This window comes from Trachurus japonicus, chromosome 23, assembly GCF_045865225.1.
Source record: "Trachurus japonicus isolate A0001 chromosome 23, Traja_1.0".
Lineage (NCBI taxonomy): Eukaryota > Metazoa > Chordata > Actinopteri > Carangiformes > Carangidae > Trachurus > Trachurus japonicus.
The window spans coordinates 2,417,862-2,432,039 of NC_140929.1; the positions used below are offsets into that span (position 1 = coordinate 2,417,862).

Here is a 14,178-nt window from a genome sequence, read left to right on the forward strand (position 1 = left end):
GGAAAACACCCAACAGTGTGTGTGTGTGTGTGTGTGTGTGTGTGTGTGTGTGTGTGTGTGTGTGTGTGACTCACCTGCGTGCGTCCTGAGCGGCGAGGACAGGAAGGTGTCGGAGAAGAGCGGCTGAGGAAACTCATTGTGGTTCTCGTCCATCAGTTTGGTGAAAGCTCGAACACTCAGCCTGCACACACACACACACACACACACACACACTTTACTTTATTTGTTAATTTAGTTGGGGCAATGCATATTAATGGACAGTGAGTAGCTACTAGAGTACCCACAGCAAATACACCGGATTTAGCACATGTGCTAAATTACATCCAAAGTCCCCAAAACAATTCAACAAATTAACATAAAAAGTCCAAAAAGACAGAGGACCATTAGATAACAGGAAAAGTAAATTTACATAGTTACAGGGTTAGACATGATTCTATATATGATCTATATACAGGGTTTATACAGGAATCTTGAAGTTAATTTTAATACCTTTTTAAGACTTTTTCAGGACCTTCTCAATATTTTTCAATACCTCACTGCCACTTCCAGCTGTAACCATTTACATCAGTGACACTTAAATAGTGATAAAGACTATAGACCACTATGATACAACATAATTCAAAATAGGCTGGGATAATAAATCAAAGGCAAAGTTTATCAAAAAACAAAACAAAAAAACATTGCTCCACTCAAAAAACTTCTTCTTTTCTTTTTTATGTACCGGTTCATCTTTGTTCTTTAATAAAATGAATAAATTCACACACTTTTACAATGTTTTTTAGGACTCAAACTCTTGGGCAGCTAATTCAGAAATAATACCTTGACAATTTAAGACTTCATAAAGTCGTGAAAAGACTTTTTTATACTTTTTAAGGGTCTTAATTTTCCCAAAATTGATTTATCACCTTTTAATACTTTTCAAGACCCCACGGATACCCTGATATAGCTGGAATTAACATGATTCATTGAAATATAAAAATATATGTCTATACAGTTGAGCTTGACATGATTCATTTTAAATATAAAAATATAAGTCTCTACAGTTGTGAATTATAATATATATATATATATCTATACAGTAAGTTGCAATTGACATGATTCATTGAAATATAAAAATATCTATATCTATACAGATGTGTCTGACATGGTTCATTGAATTATAAAAAATATACTATATATCTATGTAGCTGTGACTGACATGATTCACACAGTATTAAGCACTAGACACACACACATGCAGGACGTGTGTGTGTGTGTGTGTGTGTGTGTGTGTGTGTGTGTGTGTGTGTGTGTACCTGTACGATGTCTTGGCCTTCAGCGGTCCGTCACAGAAGCGGCCGTAGCTGTCTCTCAGGTAGAGGTCGCCGTCGTCATGGTAATGGTCACAGGTGCCGCCCAGCCGGTCTCCCCCGGCGCCGAGGTTCACCTCCACCACCTGATCAATCAATCATCCACGATCAGATCAATTAAGGCTCGTTTTTTTTTTTTAAAGGGACAGTTCAACATTTTAGTCAGATCCCCTATAGTCGCCAAGCTATGAGATAATCATGTAACGTTACCAGACAGAGTTGTTTTAGAGGTAAATGCAGCCGGAACTACATTCCAGACTCGGCTGCTGGGCGGAGGGATTTCAAAAGAGAAAGTAGTTCCAGTAACTCTTTAAGTTATAGGCCATTAATTATGTGATAATGTCAAAAAAATAGCCTAGAAATAACAATTAATTGCGTCATAATGTCTAGAAATAGCTATCTATTTCATAGTAATGTTGAGAAATATTGCCAAGAAATAACAATTGATTGCATAGAAATATCACAGAAATGTCGGTCAATTGCAACGACTTGGTGGAGAAAAAAAATTCAAAGCATGAAAAGCATGTGTAGCCTAATCTTTCGCCTTTATGAAAAACATGACATTACTATGACGACCTTTATTTCTAGGCTATTTCCAGACATTACGACAGAATTAATTGTTATTTCTTGACATTATCACGTAATTAACAGCCTGTAAATTAAACAGTTACCGGAACTACAGTACTTGTGCCTTTGAAATCCCTCCGCCCAGCAGCCGTGTCTGGAATGTAGTTCCGGCTGCATTTCCCTCTAAAACAACTCTGTCTGGTAACATTGTGTTATTATCTCATAGCGTGGTGAATGTGCAGGTCACAACTTGTCCACCAGAGCGTTGTGGAGTTGTTGGATTGTGTATTTAATGAGTTTGATGAGGGACAAGGGATTATTTTCAATAATTAAAGGCGATGAACCTACTGCTACGACTATAGGGGTTATTATGGTGAGAGGAGGATCTGACTAAAATGTTGAACTGTCCCTTTAAGACACAATGAATGTTTTCCTGTGTACAGTAGCTGCGGGCGTCCTACCTGTACGGCCGACGTCTCCGTGTCCTGCGGGCAGCGGCTGGGGAAGTACGACGTCTGATAGGCTCGCACCGAGGAGTTGCTGATGTAGTCGCGGTACGAGGGCAGCGGGTGGCGCTGCTCCGGCTGCAGCAGCTCATTGGCTGAGAGGAGAGAGAGAGAGAAAGAGAGGCGATGAGGATGAAAACTACTTCCTGTTTCTCCCACAGTGAACTCATTGGCTGTTTTCGAAACCGCATACTACCGTACACTGCAAAAAATCTAACATCTTACCAAGAATATTTGTCTTATTTTTAGTCAAAATGTCTCATTTCTAGTCAAAACAAATCTCAAATATACTTAAAATAAGACTCATCACATTAAAAAGCAGCTTGTTTTTAGACACTTTTTACTTCTTTCAAGCAGATTTTCACTTAAAATAATCTGATAGTGGAGCAGATTTTTCTACTTATTTCAAGTGAAAATGTGTTTGAAACAAGTGAAAATGATCTAAAAACAAGTTCATTTTTAGGTGATGAGTCTTATTTTAAGTGAAAAGAGTTTAGTTTTGACTAGAAATGAGACATTTTGACAAGAAATAAGACAAATATTCTTGGAAAGATTTTGAGTTTTTGCAGTGTACTGCCTACTACATACTGCGTTAGTATGTACTGTATACTGCATACTGAATGTAGGATTCAGTCTGCTACTTCAGCAGACCGACACCGTTCACACTACAGTATGCAGTAGACAAGTTTCCCAGAATGCATTTCACGGTAACCGGTAGCGGTAGCTGTAAAACAGGCAAAAAGCTGTTTTATTTCCCGCTCTAGCGCTGTAATTATGTAACTTTATTAAAGCAGTACTAAAGAACTTTCAGTTTTGGTTGAGTTTGGCGGCGCCAGTGACCCAAAGCGGTAGTGTTTTGCCTGAAGGAAGACTCCATTTCCCATGAGCACTAGCGCGTGGAAATTAACAGAAGACGTCCAAACTAAGTTTCTGTTACTAGCGGATCATTTCACAGTAAACACGCATACACAATCCGACGGAAAGGTGCCGCATTGCTGCTCCCGTCGTGAGAGCTGGTGTCCTACCATGCTCCTCAAAGTGCCAGTGAAGGTGATACAGACCATAATGATAGACCCCCACAGGCCATGACAGAGGTGTCATTCAACCTGTTGTAAGTCGATGTATCATCACAAAAGTTCTGAAAATATTATATAAAGGTTGAAAAGTTCCTTAGTGTTGGTTTAAAGCAGAAGTAAGCGGAATATTTGTGTTAATATAAGTCTTAAATAGTTGTATCTTCCGACAGCAATCACTTACATAGAGTGTTTGGTCTGAAACACGGGTCTGTCAGTCACTCTGCTCTGCTCTGAGCCCAGGAGAAAACTTTCCTTGTATACTTTCTTGTATCCTACAAGTTTTATCCAATGAGGAGAGAGAACGGCATAAAGGGGCAGTCCTCTCTGTGTGTGCAGCCAAGGGATGCGCGTGAATGTGGCGACGTAGGGACGAGGACCAATAGATCCATGACGAGGGCGGGGGCTGCCAACTAACGAAGTTAGCCAAAACGACCGGATCGCTTACTTCTGCTTTAACACATAGGCGAGTAAAAAAACAAAAAACAGTTGTCTACATTAATGTTTCAATCTACATTTTGTAATAAACAAATAAGTATAATTTGATATGACCAAGACACCTAAAAACAAAAGCAAGTGGGCAACACAAATACATTGGAGTGAATGAGTTTTCTGGGCGCTTTTGCAATACCCACATCCTGCCACTAGGGGCACAAAACCCTTAAACCCTTAAACCCTTACCACGGGAGTCAATGGAGGTGTCGTTACTCTCTTTTACACTGCTCTACCCGCAGTGAACTCATTGTTGGATAAAAAGCGGGGGGTTTTTTTCGTACCGTTGGACTCGGCCACGATGACGGCGAAGTAGCGCACGGCTCCGTTGGCGTCGCTGAACCAGGAGCAGTTGAAGCGGAACAAGATGGAGGACGACGTGACCTTCGACGACCTCTCGCTGACACGGACGCTGGTGGGCGGGACCGGAGGACCTGGAAAGGAAAGAGATAAGTCTGAAAAGTTACTAATTATAGAAAAAATAATATTGTAAAACACAAATGACCGTTTTAATTTAAAGGGATAGTTCAACATTTTTGGCAAATTGGCCCATTGCCATAATCCCTATAGTTTTAGCGAGACAAGAGTTGTTTTAGAGGGAAATACAGAGACTGTTGATGAAAAACTGTCCCTGAAGGCAACGTGCATCAGCGGTTTTGCATGAATTTCCCTCTAAAACAACTCTGTCTGGTAACGTTGTGTTATTATCTCATAGCGTGGTGAATGTGCAGCTCACAACTTGTCCACCAGAGCGTTGTGGAGTTGTTGGATTGTGTATTTGATGAGTTTGATGAGGGAAACCAAGAAATCCCATAATGAGCCTCCATAGCGTCGCTCTGAGCAGCTCACGGCTCTGCTCCGCCGTTCTAAAAACAGCTTGCACCGACAATTAAAGGTAACGAACCTACTACTATGACTATAGGGATTATGGCAATGGGCCAATTTGACAAAATGTTGAACTATCTCTTTAATAAATCTACATGTTTATATTCTTGAATCATGATATAAATCATAATGAATGAGTATTTTATATTATTTTAGTTTTTTCAGCTCTGCCTCGATGATATTTCTGATGTTTTTTGTCTTTGTTTGTCTCTTCTCTCTCTTTTCAACTCACTAATAAAAGAAAATAAAAAAAACACATTCTTGGGGATTTTCCAGAGTCATTGCTTCTCTCTTTTCTTTTCTTTTTTTTAGTCTTTGTCTTTTCTTGTTTCCAGTCCAGTTGTGTCAGGATGATTTATAATGTAACACCGGCGGAGGGAGGGAGGAGAGATGGATGTGAACAGAGAGGAACAAAAAGCATAAGAATAAGACGAGGAAGAGTAAGAGAAAGGTTGAAACAGACGTGAGGAGAAAACTTTTCAGTCGTTATGTTTTAGGTCAAAGAAACTTTTAGAAAAAAAAAGGCAAAGAGGAGAAATAACTTTAAAACTTCTCCGACTCATAACTCAACTGTTGTCGAAGCAAAGAACTGATGAATGAAAATCTGTCACATGTTTACAGTAGTTTACATAATAATTTTGCCCTTTTATTCAATATTTATGTTTGTTGCGGCTATTTTCCCATCAGCCCCTGGGAGTGTGTCGAGCATCTGTGGTGAGTTCACTGTCTGTACTGACTGTGGGAATTTGGAGTGTGTGTGGTTTCTGACAGCCGTTGGTTGAGTTACAGAGCGCTGTGTGATCGCAGTTTCTTATGGGACTTGTAGTAGTTGTTTTTTTTACACTAATTAATTGGCGTTTAAACTTTAAAGGGATAGTTCAAAATTTTGGGAAATCCAACAACAACTCCACAACGCTCTGGTGGACAAGTTGTGACCTGCACATTCACCACGCTATGAGATAATAACACAACGTTACCACACAGAGTTGTTTTAGAGGGAAATTCATGCAAAACCGCTGATGTGCGTTGCCTTCAGGGACAGTTTTTCATCAAGCAGTCTCTGTATTTCCCTCTAAAACAACTCTGTCTGGTAACGTTGTGTTATTATCTCATAGTATGGTGAATGTGCAGGTCACAACTTGTCCACCAGAGCGTTGTGGAGTTGTTGGATTGTGTATTTGATGAGTTTGATGATGAGGGAAACCAAAGAAATCCCATAATGAGCCTCCGTAGCGTAGCTCTGAGCAGCTCACGGCTCTGCTCCGCCGTTCTAAAAACAGCTTGCACCGACAATTAAAGGTAACGAACCTACTGCTATATGACTATAGGGATTATGGCAATGGGCCAATTTGCCAAAAATGTTGAACTATCCCTTTAAAAGTTTGAACTTTTTGAACCGATGATACAGTGATTTCTGTATCTTTATCTTTATTCTCTTCTATTTTATTGTTTTTACATAAATCCTAAAGTGTATACAGTATATGCATATGTTTTTGCACTAGAATATGTTAATTTATTCTACTTTATTTCTTCATTTTTACCAAAATTCTTATTTCATTGCTACCTTTTACTATTTTTTTTATATTTTTACTATCCCTGTGCTGTAAATTGACAATAAAAACAATAATAACGACTCAACGCCAGAGTCAGTGAATGCGTCTGAGCCAAACTCTGATGATTTTGAATGAATTAATATTAATCCTCTCCGGCTGCTCTGTTCCCTCAGCGTTTCCCCGGTGACCAGACCTATTTAAACACAAGTTTTATTTAAACTCCAGACGGTAGCGCTGTGTGTGTCTGTGTGTGTGTGTGTGTGTGTGTCTGTGTGTGTGTGTGTGTGTGTGTGTCTGTGTGTGTGTGTGTGTGAAATGTGTCTACAACTCCGTGCAAGTGGTGTCAGATTTATTTTTGGGACTTTTTTTATGTTTTACATTGTTGTAACATGAGGCGTTCAGAGGTTGTAGGATTTCGGACAATTCACTGCAGTCTTAAAGGGATAGTTCAACATTTTTGGCAAATTGGCCCATTGCCATAATCCCTATAGTCATAGCAGTAGGTTCGTTACCTTTAATTGTCAGTGCAAGCTGTTTTTAGAACGGCGGAGCAGAGCCGTGAGCTGCTCAGAGCTACGCTACGGAGGCTCATGGGATTTCTTTGGTTTCCCTCATCAAACTCATCAAATACACAATCCAACAACTCCACAACGCTCTGGTGGACAAGTTGTGACCTGCACATTCACCACACTATGAGATAATAACACAACGTTACCACACAGAGTTGTTTTAGAGGGAAATGCAGAGACTGCTTGATGAAAAACTGTCCCTGAAGGCAACGCGCATCAGCGGTTTTGCATGAATTTCCCTCTAAAACAACTCTGGTCTGGTAACGTTGTGTTATTATCTCATAGCGTGGTGAATGTGCAGCTCACAACTTGTCCACCAGAGCGTTGTGGAGTTGTTGGATTGTGTGGCTCTGCTCCGCCGTTCTAAAAACAGCTTGCACTGACAATTAAAGGTAACGAACCTACTGCTATATGACTATAGGGATTATGGCAATGGGCCAATTTGCCAAAATGTTGAACTATCCCTTTAATGACGAACAGAAAAAACACTCACACACACACAGCAGTGAGTTTCAGTATCATTCATGCCCATGGACTCGAAACCACCGACCTTTTGACCTCACCGTGCCTCCTGAACCGCAGTCAATGATTCTCAAACCTCCTTATATTAAAAGGCCATGACTCTCTATGCGAGTGTGTGTGTGTCTGTGTGTGTGTGTGTGTGTGTGTGACTCACGGTCGATCATGGTGACGGTGGTGTGCGTCGCCGGCGGACTCGTCTGCCCGGCCGACGACACCCGGACGGTCACCGAGTACTTCCTGTACGCCTCCAGGCGGTCCAGCGTTACCGCGGTGACGCCCCCGGCCAGCTTCAGCGCCGAGGTCAGCTCCCCGTCGTCGTGGCGACGGCACTCGACCTCGTAGGCGTCGAAGTCGGCGCGCGGCGGCGACCAGGAGCAGGAGAGGGAGGAGGAGGAGAGGGGGAAGCAGTGGATGAACCTCAGGGGAGACGGACCTAGAGGAGGAGAGGAGGAGGAGGAGAGGAGGAGGAGGAGGAGAGGAGAGGAAGAGGAGGAGGAGGAGGAGAGGAGAGGAGGAGAAGGAAGAGGGGAGGAGGAGAGGAGAGGAAGAGGAGGAGGAGGAGAGGAGAGGAGGAGAAGGAGGAGGAGGAGGAGAGGAGGAAGAGAGGAGAGGAGGAGAGGAGAGGAGGAGGAGGAGGAGAGGAGGAGAGGAAGAGGAGGAGGAGAGGAGGAGAGGAGGAGGAGAGGAGTAAAGGAGGAGAGGAGAGGAGAGAGGAGGAGGAAGGGAGAGGAAGAGGACGAGAGGAGGAGGAGGAAAGGAGGTGGTGGAGAGGAGAGAGGAGGAGGAGGAGGAGGAAGAAGAGGAGAGGAGGAAGAGGAGGAGGTGGAGGAGAGGAGGAGGAGAGGAAGAGGAGGTGGAGGAGAGAAGAGGAGGAGGAGGAGAGAAGAAGGAGAGGAGAGGAGGAAGAGAGGAGAGGAGGAGGAGGAGGAGGATGGGAGGAGAGAGGAGAAGAGAGGAGAGGAGGAGGAGGGGGAAGAGGATAGGAAAGGAAAGGAAAGGGGGAGAGGAGAAGAGGAGGAGAGGAGAAGAAAAGAAAGGAAAGGAGGAGAGGAGAAGAGAAGGAAAAGGAGAGGAGGAGAGGAGAGGAAAGGAAAGGAGGAGGGGAGGGGAGAGGATAGGAGGAGAGGAGAGGAAGAGGAGAAAGAGAGGAAGAGGAGAGGAGGAAGAGGAGGTGAGAAGAGGAGGAGGAGGAGAGGAGGAAAAGGAGAGGAGAGGAGAGGAAGAGGAGGAGGAGGAGGAGGAGGAGGAGGAGGGGGGGGGAGGAGAGGAGAGGAGGATTAAGGGAGAGGAAGAGGAGGAGAGAAGAAGGAGGAGAGAGGAGAGGAAGAGGAGAAGGAGAGAAGGAGAGGAGGAGGAAGAGGAGAGGAAGAGGAAGAGAGGAGGAGGAGGAGAGGAGGAGGAGAGGAAGAGAGTAGAGGAGGAGGAAGAGGAAGAGAGTAGAGGAGAAGGAGGAAGAGGTGAGGAAGAGGAGGAGGAGGAGGACGGGAAGAGGAGAGAAGAAAGAGGAGGAGGAGAGGTGGGAAAAGAAGGAAAAGAGAAGAGGAGAAAGGAAGGATGGTGAGGAGGGGAGGATGAACAGAGAGACAAAGAAAAAGTAAGAAAGGAGGAGGGAAAGAAGAGAGGAGGTGAAGAACAAAGTAGAAAAGATAAGTGTAAAGGAGATAAAGGAGAGGAGATGAGGAGACAAGGAGGTGGAAAGAGGAGGAGATAAGGAGAGAGAAAAAGAGAGAAAGAGGAGAAGAACCCAATGAGCTTCAGTTATGAGTTTTTATTCCTCCGACATTAAACCTTTTTATTTCCTTCTCTCTCGTCGCTGAGTCACCGTTTGTTTTTGTTTCCAGACGAAGGTCAAAGGATTCAAACTAATGAACGACAGAGCGTCTGACAGAGAGAGAGAGAGAAGGAGAGAGGGAGCGTCCCCGATCGGACGATAAAAACGTCTGATTCGGTGAAGACGAATGAGAGAAACAGGAGGAAGACGAGGTGGAAACATCCTTCATCTTCATCTCCACCATAAAAACACAGACTGACGATTAAAACTGATCAATCGCCAATAAATCAGTTGTTAAAAAGACAAATCACACGTTAAAACTGTTTATTTAATATCTGTGTTACTAAATGAGCATCTGTGGTGCGTTCACTGTCTGTCATAACCGTGGGAAATGTGTAACATGTGAGTTTTATGGACCGAATGAAGTCACAATGTCGCTATTACCCACAATGCCGTGTGTTTGTAGTTCTTTTCAACTCATCTGTGAAGTTTACATGTGAAGTTATTGAGCTTTAAATCAAAAACAGAAACATGAATTAATTTCACAACACTATGAATGTGTAAAATCAAATATAGCTAGTTAAAATATACATTTCTAATTATAATATTTTAAATATCTATTAAAATATGACAAATTATTAATCCACCAGGGGAAGTGTCATCGATACCAAATGTTAAAGTTAATTCTAATCTTTTTTTATAAATTACAAATGACACTCTAGCATTTAAATTCCTACCAATTCAATGTTACGTAAGGTAAATGGACCAGTATCTGAGCATTTACCTTTATTTTTGCACACATCTGGTTTCAACATCATCTTTTTTGGAAAGTAACGGTATTTAGGAATCTTAAGATTAATTAATTGTGGCGTTTAATACCACGATTAATCAAGAGTACCTGTATGCAGGGACAAGAGCATACCGGAAGTCACGACCGGAAGTTGCTCTTCTTCGTGTGTATCATTTCTATGTAGATAAAAAAACAACTCAGTAACTCAATGGTCCATAATAAAATATTGTTTTCCAGCGGATATCTTAGTTACACCATGATTGAGCTAACTAAATATTTTTGCATGGATCGTTTATTAAGTTATTGAGTTATTAAAAAACGCTGCTAACGGCTAACAGCTAGCGCCGAACGGCTAACGGCTAACGGCTAGCGCCGCTCCTGCTGACAGCAGACCAGGAGAGAGAGAGAGAGAAAATAAATGAAATGTGGTTGGTGGGTGCTTTGGTTAGGGTTAGGCAATGAAGAAAAGAGTTGGTTAAGTTTAGTAAAAAGAGCAGGTAGAGGGGTTCTTAGAATAACATAGAAATAATATACACGAAGAAGAGCAACTTCCGGTCGTGACTTCCGGTATGGATCTGCTGGGCTAATGGCGGCGCCCATGTCCCTGCACACAGGCCCCTCTCCGATTAATTGTGAAAACAAGTAATGGTGACATCCCTATTGGTGGAGTTTTATGGACAGAATGAAGTCACGATGTCATTATTACCCACAATGCCGTGTGTTTGTAGTTCTTTTCAACTCATCTGTGAAGTTTACATATGAAGTTATTGAGATTTAAATCAAAAACAGAAACAGCCTCTGTAAAAACAGGCTCATAATAGTATAGCCTACAAAAGTTTTTTAAGGGGGATTTTATTTTGGTAGGTACTTCCTGTGTGATCTGTTCTGGACATGTTCAATAAAGTTTTAACTTGTAGTGAATTCTCTCATTAAACTGTGTCGATCTGGTAAAAAAAAGAAAGTGCATCATCGACTCTTTGGCCGACATCAGCTAAAAAAATAAAAAATAAAACACAGAGTAGGTCAGCACATGCATATTTATAAGTGTGTGTGTGTGTGTGTGTGTGTGTGTGTGTGTGTGTGTGTGTGCGTGTGTGTGTGTGCCCTTGATTTCTTATTCTGTTTGCCGATCACTTTTGATCCCCGCAGCCAAACAAACAGAATGTGATTAAAAATGAATCCGGAGCCAGAGACTCGTTGTGATCTCAGTGTCCTGGTTTCACCGCCACACGCTGTGTCACGGCGCCACCTGCTGGTCGCCGCCGGAAACACAGTCACCTGCACTGAATGAGTCTGTTTTATTCTATTTTATCTGCTTTTATTTAATAGTCTGCTTTTAAATTCATCACTTCATGGACCAGGTTGTGATAATTATGTCTTTATGTGTTGAATTTTTAATTTATAAGATAAAATTAAATTAGTTTCTACCTCCTACAGGTGCATCTCAATACATTTGAATATCACGGAAAAGTTTATTCATGTCAGTAATTCAATTCAAAAAGTGAAACTAATACATTATATAGATCCATTACACACAGAATGAAACATTAATTTCTTGTTTTACTCCTGATAACTGTTTTTAACTTCTTTTTGAATGTTTTTGTAGCACGTTTTTGTTAAAATATAACATTTATTATTATTATTTCAAGTCTTTATCTATTTAATTTCTTTTAATTCTAATGATAATGGCTTACATTTAATGAAGACCTAAAATTCAGTATCTTTATAATAAGTACACACTATTAAACATTAGTTAAGCATTAATAAATACTGAATTCTTCATTTATAACGCACAAATACTCATTAGTATGTAGTTTATAAATACAGTTAGTGCTTATCAATGATGAGTAAAACATTTTTAACAGTTTATAAACTACATATTAATGAGTATTCACGTGTTATAAATGATGAATTCAGTATTTAATGCTTAATAGTATTATAAAGTGTTACAGATATTTTTAATCTATAGAGATGCAGCTGTCTACGACTGACTGAACTAAATTAAATTAAAACCTCATTGACTCAATTTGAAATGAAATTTTAATAAATAAAACGTACTCGTCCTGACGCTCCTCTGGATTGGCTGGCTCCTCGCCGTGGGCTCTCCTCTGGCCCCGCCCCCGCTCACGGTCGTCAAGGTGAAGTTGTAGAGTCGCCCCGGAAACATGTCGCCGACGACGCAGCCGGTCAGGTGCGTGTGCGTAACGGTCAGCGGGTCGGCCGGCGTCCACTGCAGGCTGAAGTTGTCGTAGTCCCCAGAGGAGGGGCCGGCCCACGACAGCGCTATCATGTCATTGGTCGGTCCTTGTTTGACGGACAGGTGGCTGGGCGGCTCCGGGACTGAAATAATAATATAGTTATTATGTAAAATACTAGTTCTACTTTAAAGTGATACACCAACATTTTTTTTTTTCCGTGTCTTGCCTCACTCCCGAGTCCATGACCAGCAGATAGACACCATCCTTTCCACTGTGCGTGCAGTAACAAGGGAGATAGAGCCGTATCGCACCGCTAATTAGCTTAGCTCAAACACTGGAAGTGTATGGGTAGTGTTAGCCTGCCTCCACCTAAAGTCACTAATTAGCTTAGCTCAAACGCTGTAAGTGTATAGGTAGTGTTAGCCTGCCTCCTACCTAAAGTCGCTAATTAGCTTAGCTCAAACGCTGGAAGTGTATAGGTAGTGTTAGCCTGCCTCCACCTAAAGTCGCTAATTAGCTTAGCTCAAACACTGGAAGTGTATGGGTAGTGTTAGCCTGCCTCCTACCTGAGCCGAAATCAGCAGTCAGAAGCTGATTTCATTTTAGCTCTAAACTCTGTAAATATACCACTTTAACGACATTTCAAACTTGTTTAGGTGAGAAAGTAGCCGTTTAGATCAGCAGTGTGTCGTTAATTTGTCTAAATACCAGCTGTTTACAATTTTTTTCGGACAAATTCGGCGCTACTCAAGCTAGCCGTTGTGACCAACGCACTTCCTGTTACTTTCACAAAATAAAACACCCGTTGCCCTTTACATACAGAAAACCATGACGATAGAATTTGTGCTTTTACTTTGAAATAGGAAGCTAACCTACCCTCGATGTAGCTAGCTTGAACCAAAATAAACCGTCTTTGCTTGAACCCTCCGTTTTGACCGATCTCGTCCCGTTAGCGGCATTTGACCGCTCAAGATGCCTTACCAGAGAGTTTTGTCAGCTCTGAGACGAAGATCGGCCCGCCGGTTTCCGTTTAGAGTTGCTGAAGAGTTTCTCTGATGACTTTAGGTGGAGGCAGGCTAACACTACTCATACACTTCCAGTGTTTGAGCTAAGCTAATTAGAGACTTTAGGTGGAGGCAGGCTAACACTACCCATACACTTCCAGTGTTTGAGCTAAGCTAATTACGGGCGATACGGCTCTATCTCCCTTGTTACTGCACACACAGTCGAAAGGATGGTGTCTATCTGCTGGTCATGGACTCGGGAGTGAGGCAAGACGTGAAAAAAAAAAATGTTGGTGTATCCCTTTAAGTTTATTGAATTACCCACAAAAGAATAAGTTATTTTGATTGGCTTACCTGTGCGTCCAAAAGCTGAGACGCTATTGGTCAACTCCCCGCTGTGTGTGATGACCTCAGCGCGGTACAGCCTACCAGGAGCCAGACCTGGGAACACGTGACTCTGATGCTCCGCCCCCAAAGTCTGAGCTCCCAGAGTCGATCCGGAAACATCGTAAAGTAAAACCTGGAATAACACGGAAACGCAGCGTTAGCCGACGATTTGTTTTGTTTCCTTTATTTCTTTTCTTTTCTTTTCTTTTCTTTGTTTTCTCTTGTTTTCTTTTCTTTTCTTTGTTTTAGTTCTTTTCTTCTCTTTTTTTTGTTTTGTTTTATTTCTTTTCTGTTCTTTTTTCTCTTTTCTTTGTTTTCTCTTCTTTGTTTTATTTCTTTTCTTTGTTTTGTTTTGTTTTATTTATTTTCTTTTCTGTTCTCTTCTTTTCTTCTCTTTTCTTTTCTTTGTTTTATTTCTTTTCTTTTCTTCACTTTTCTTTGTTTTATTTCTTTTCTTTGTTTTGTTTTGTCTTTTCTGTTCTTTGTTTTATTTCTTTTCTTCTCTTTTCTTT

General features: G+C 41.6%; 2 protein-coding genes across 4 annotated transcripts in view; one reads left to right on the forward strand and one right to left on the reverse strand.

The window, feature by feature from the left end:
* The window catches only part of LOC146962289 (histone H2B), a 200,559-nt gene that overhangs the window by 136,924 nt on the left and 49,457 nt on the right, over positions 1–14,178 (forward strand). The gene's annotated exons all lie outside the window — the stretch shown is intronic.
* ptprb (protein tyrosine phosphatase receptor type b) overlaps positions 1–14,178 on the reverse strand; it is a 61,349-nt gene that overhangs the window by 12,564 nt on the left and 34,607 nt on the right. For both annotated transcript variants that reach the window (XR_015035152.1, XM_085769992.1), the window contains exons 22-28: positions 13,634–13,799; positions 12,136–12,417; positions 7,671–7,949; positions 4,272–4,421; positions 2,378–2,517; positions 1,296–1,435; positions 75–181 (exon numbers count right to left, since the gene is read on the reverse strand). Coding sequence is in view for 1 of the 2 variants with exons in the window: in XM_085769992.1 (XP_085626118.1) it covers positions 75–181; positions 1,296–1,435; positions 2,378–2,517; positions 4,272–4,421; positions 7,671–7,949; positions 12,136–12,417; positions 13,634–13,799 (1,264 nt within the window). In the remaining variant the exon portion in view is untranslated. The remainder of the gene's footprint in view (positions 1–74; positions 182–1,295; positions 1,436–2,377; positions 2,518–4,271; positions 4,422–7,670; positions 7,950–12,135; positions 12,418–13,633; positions 13,800–14,178) is intronic.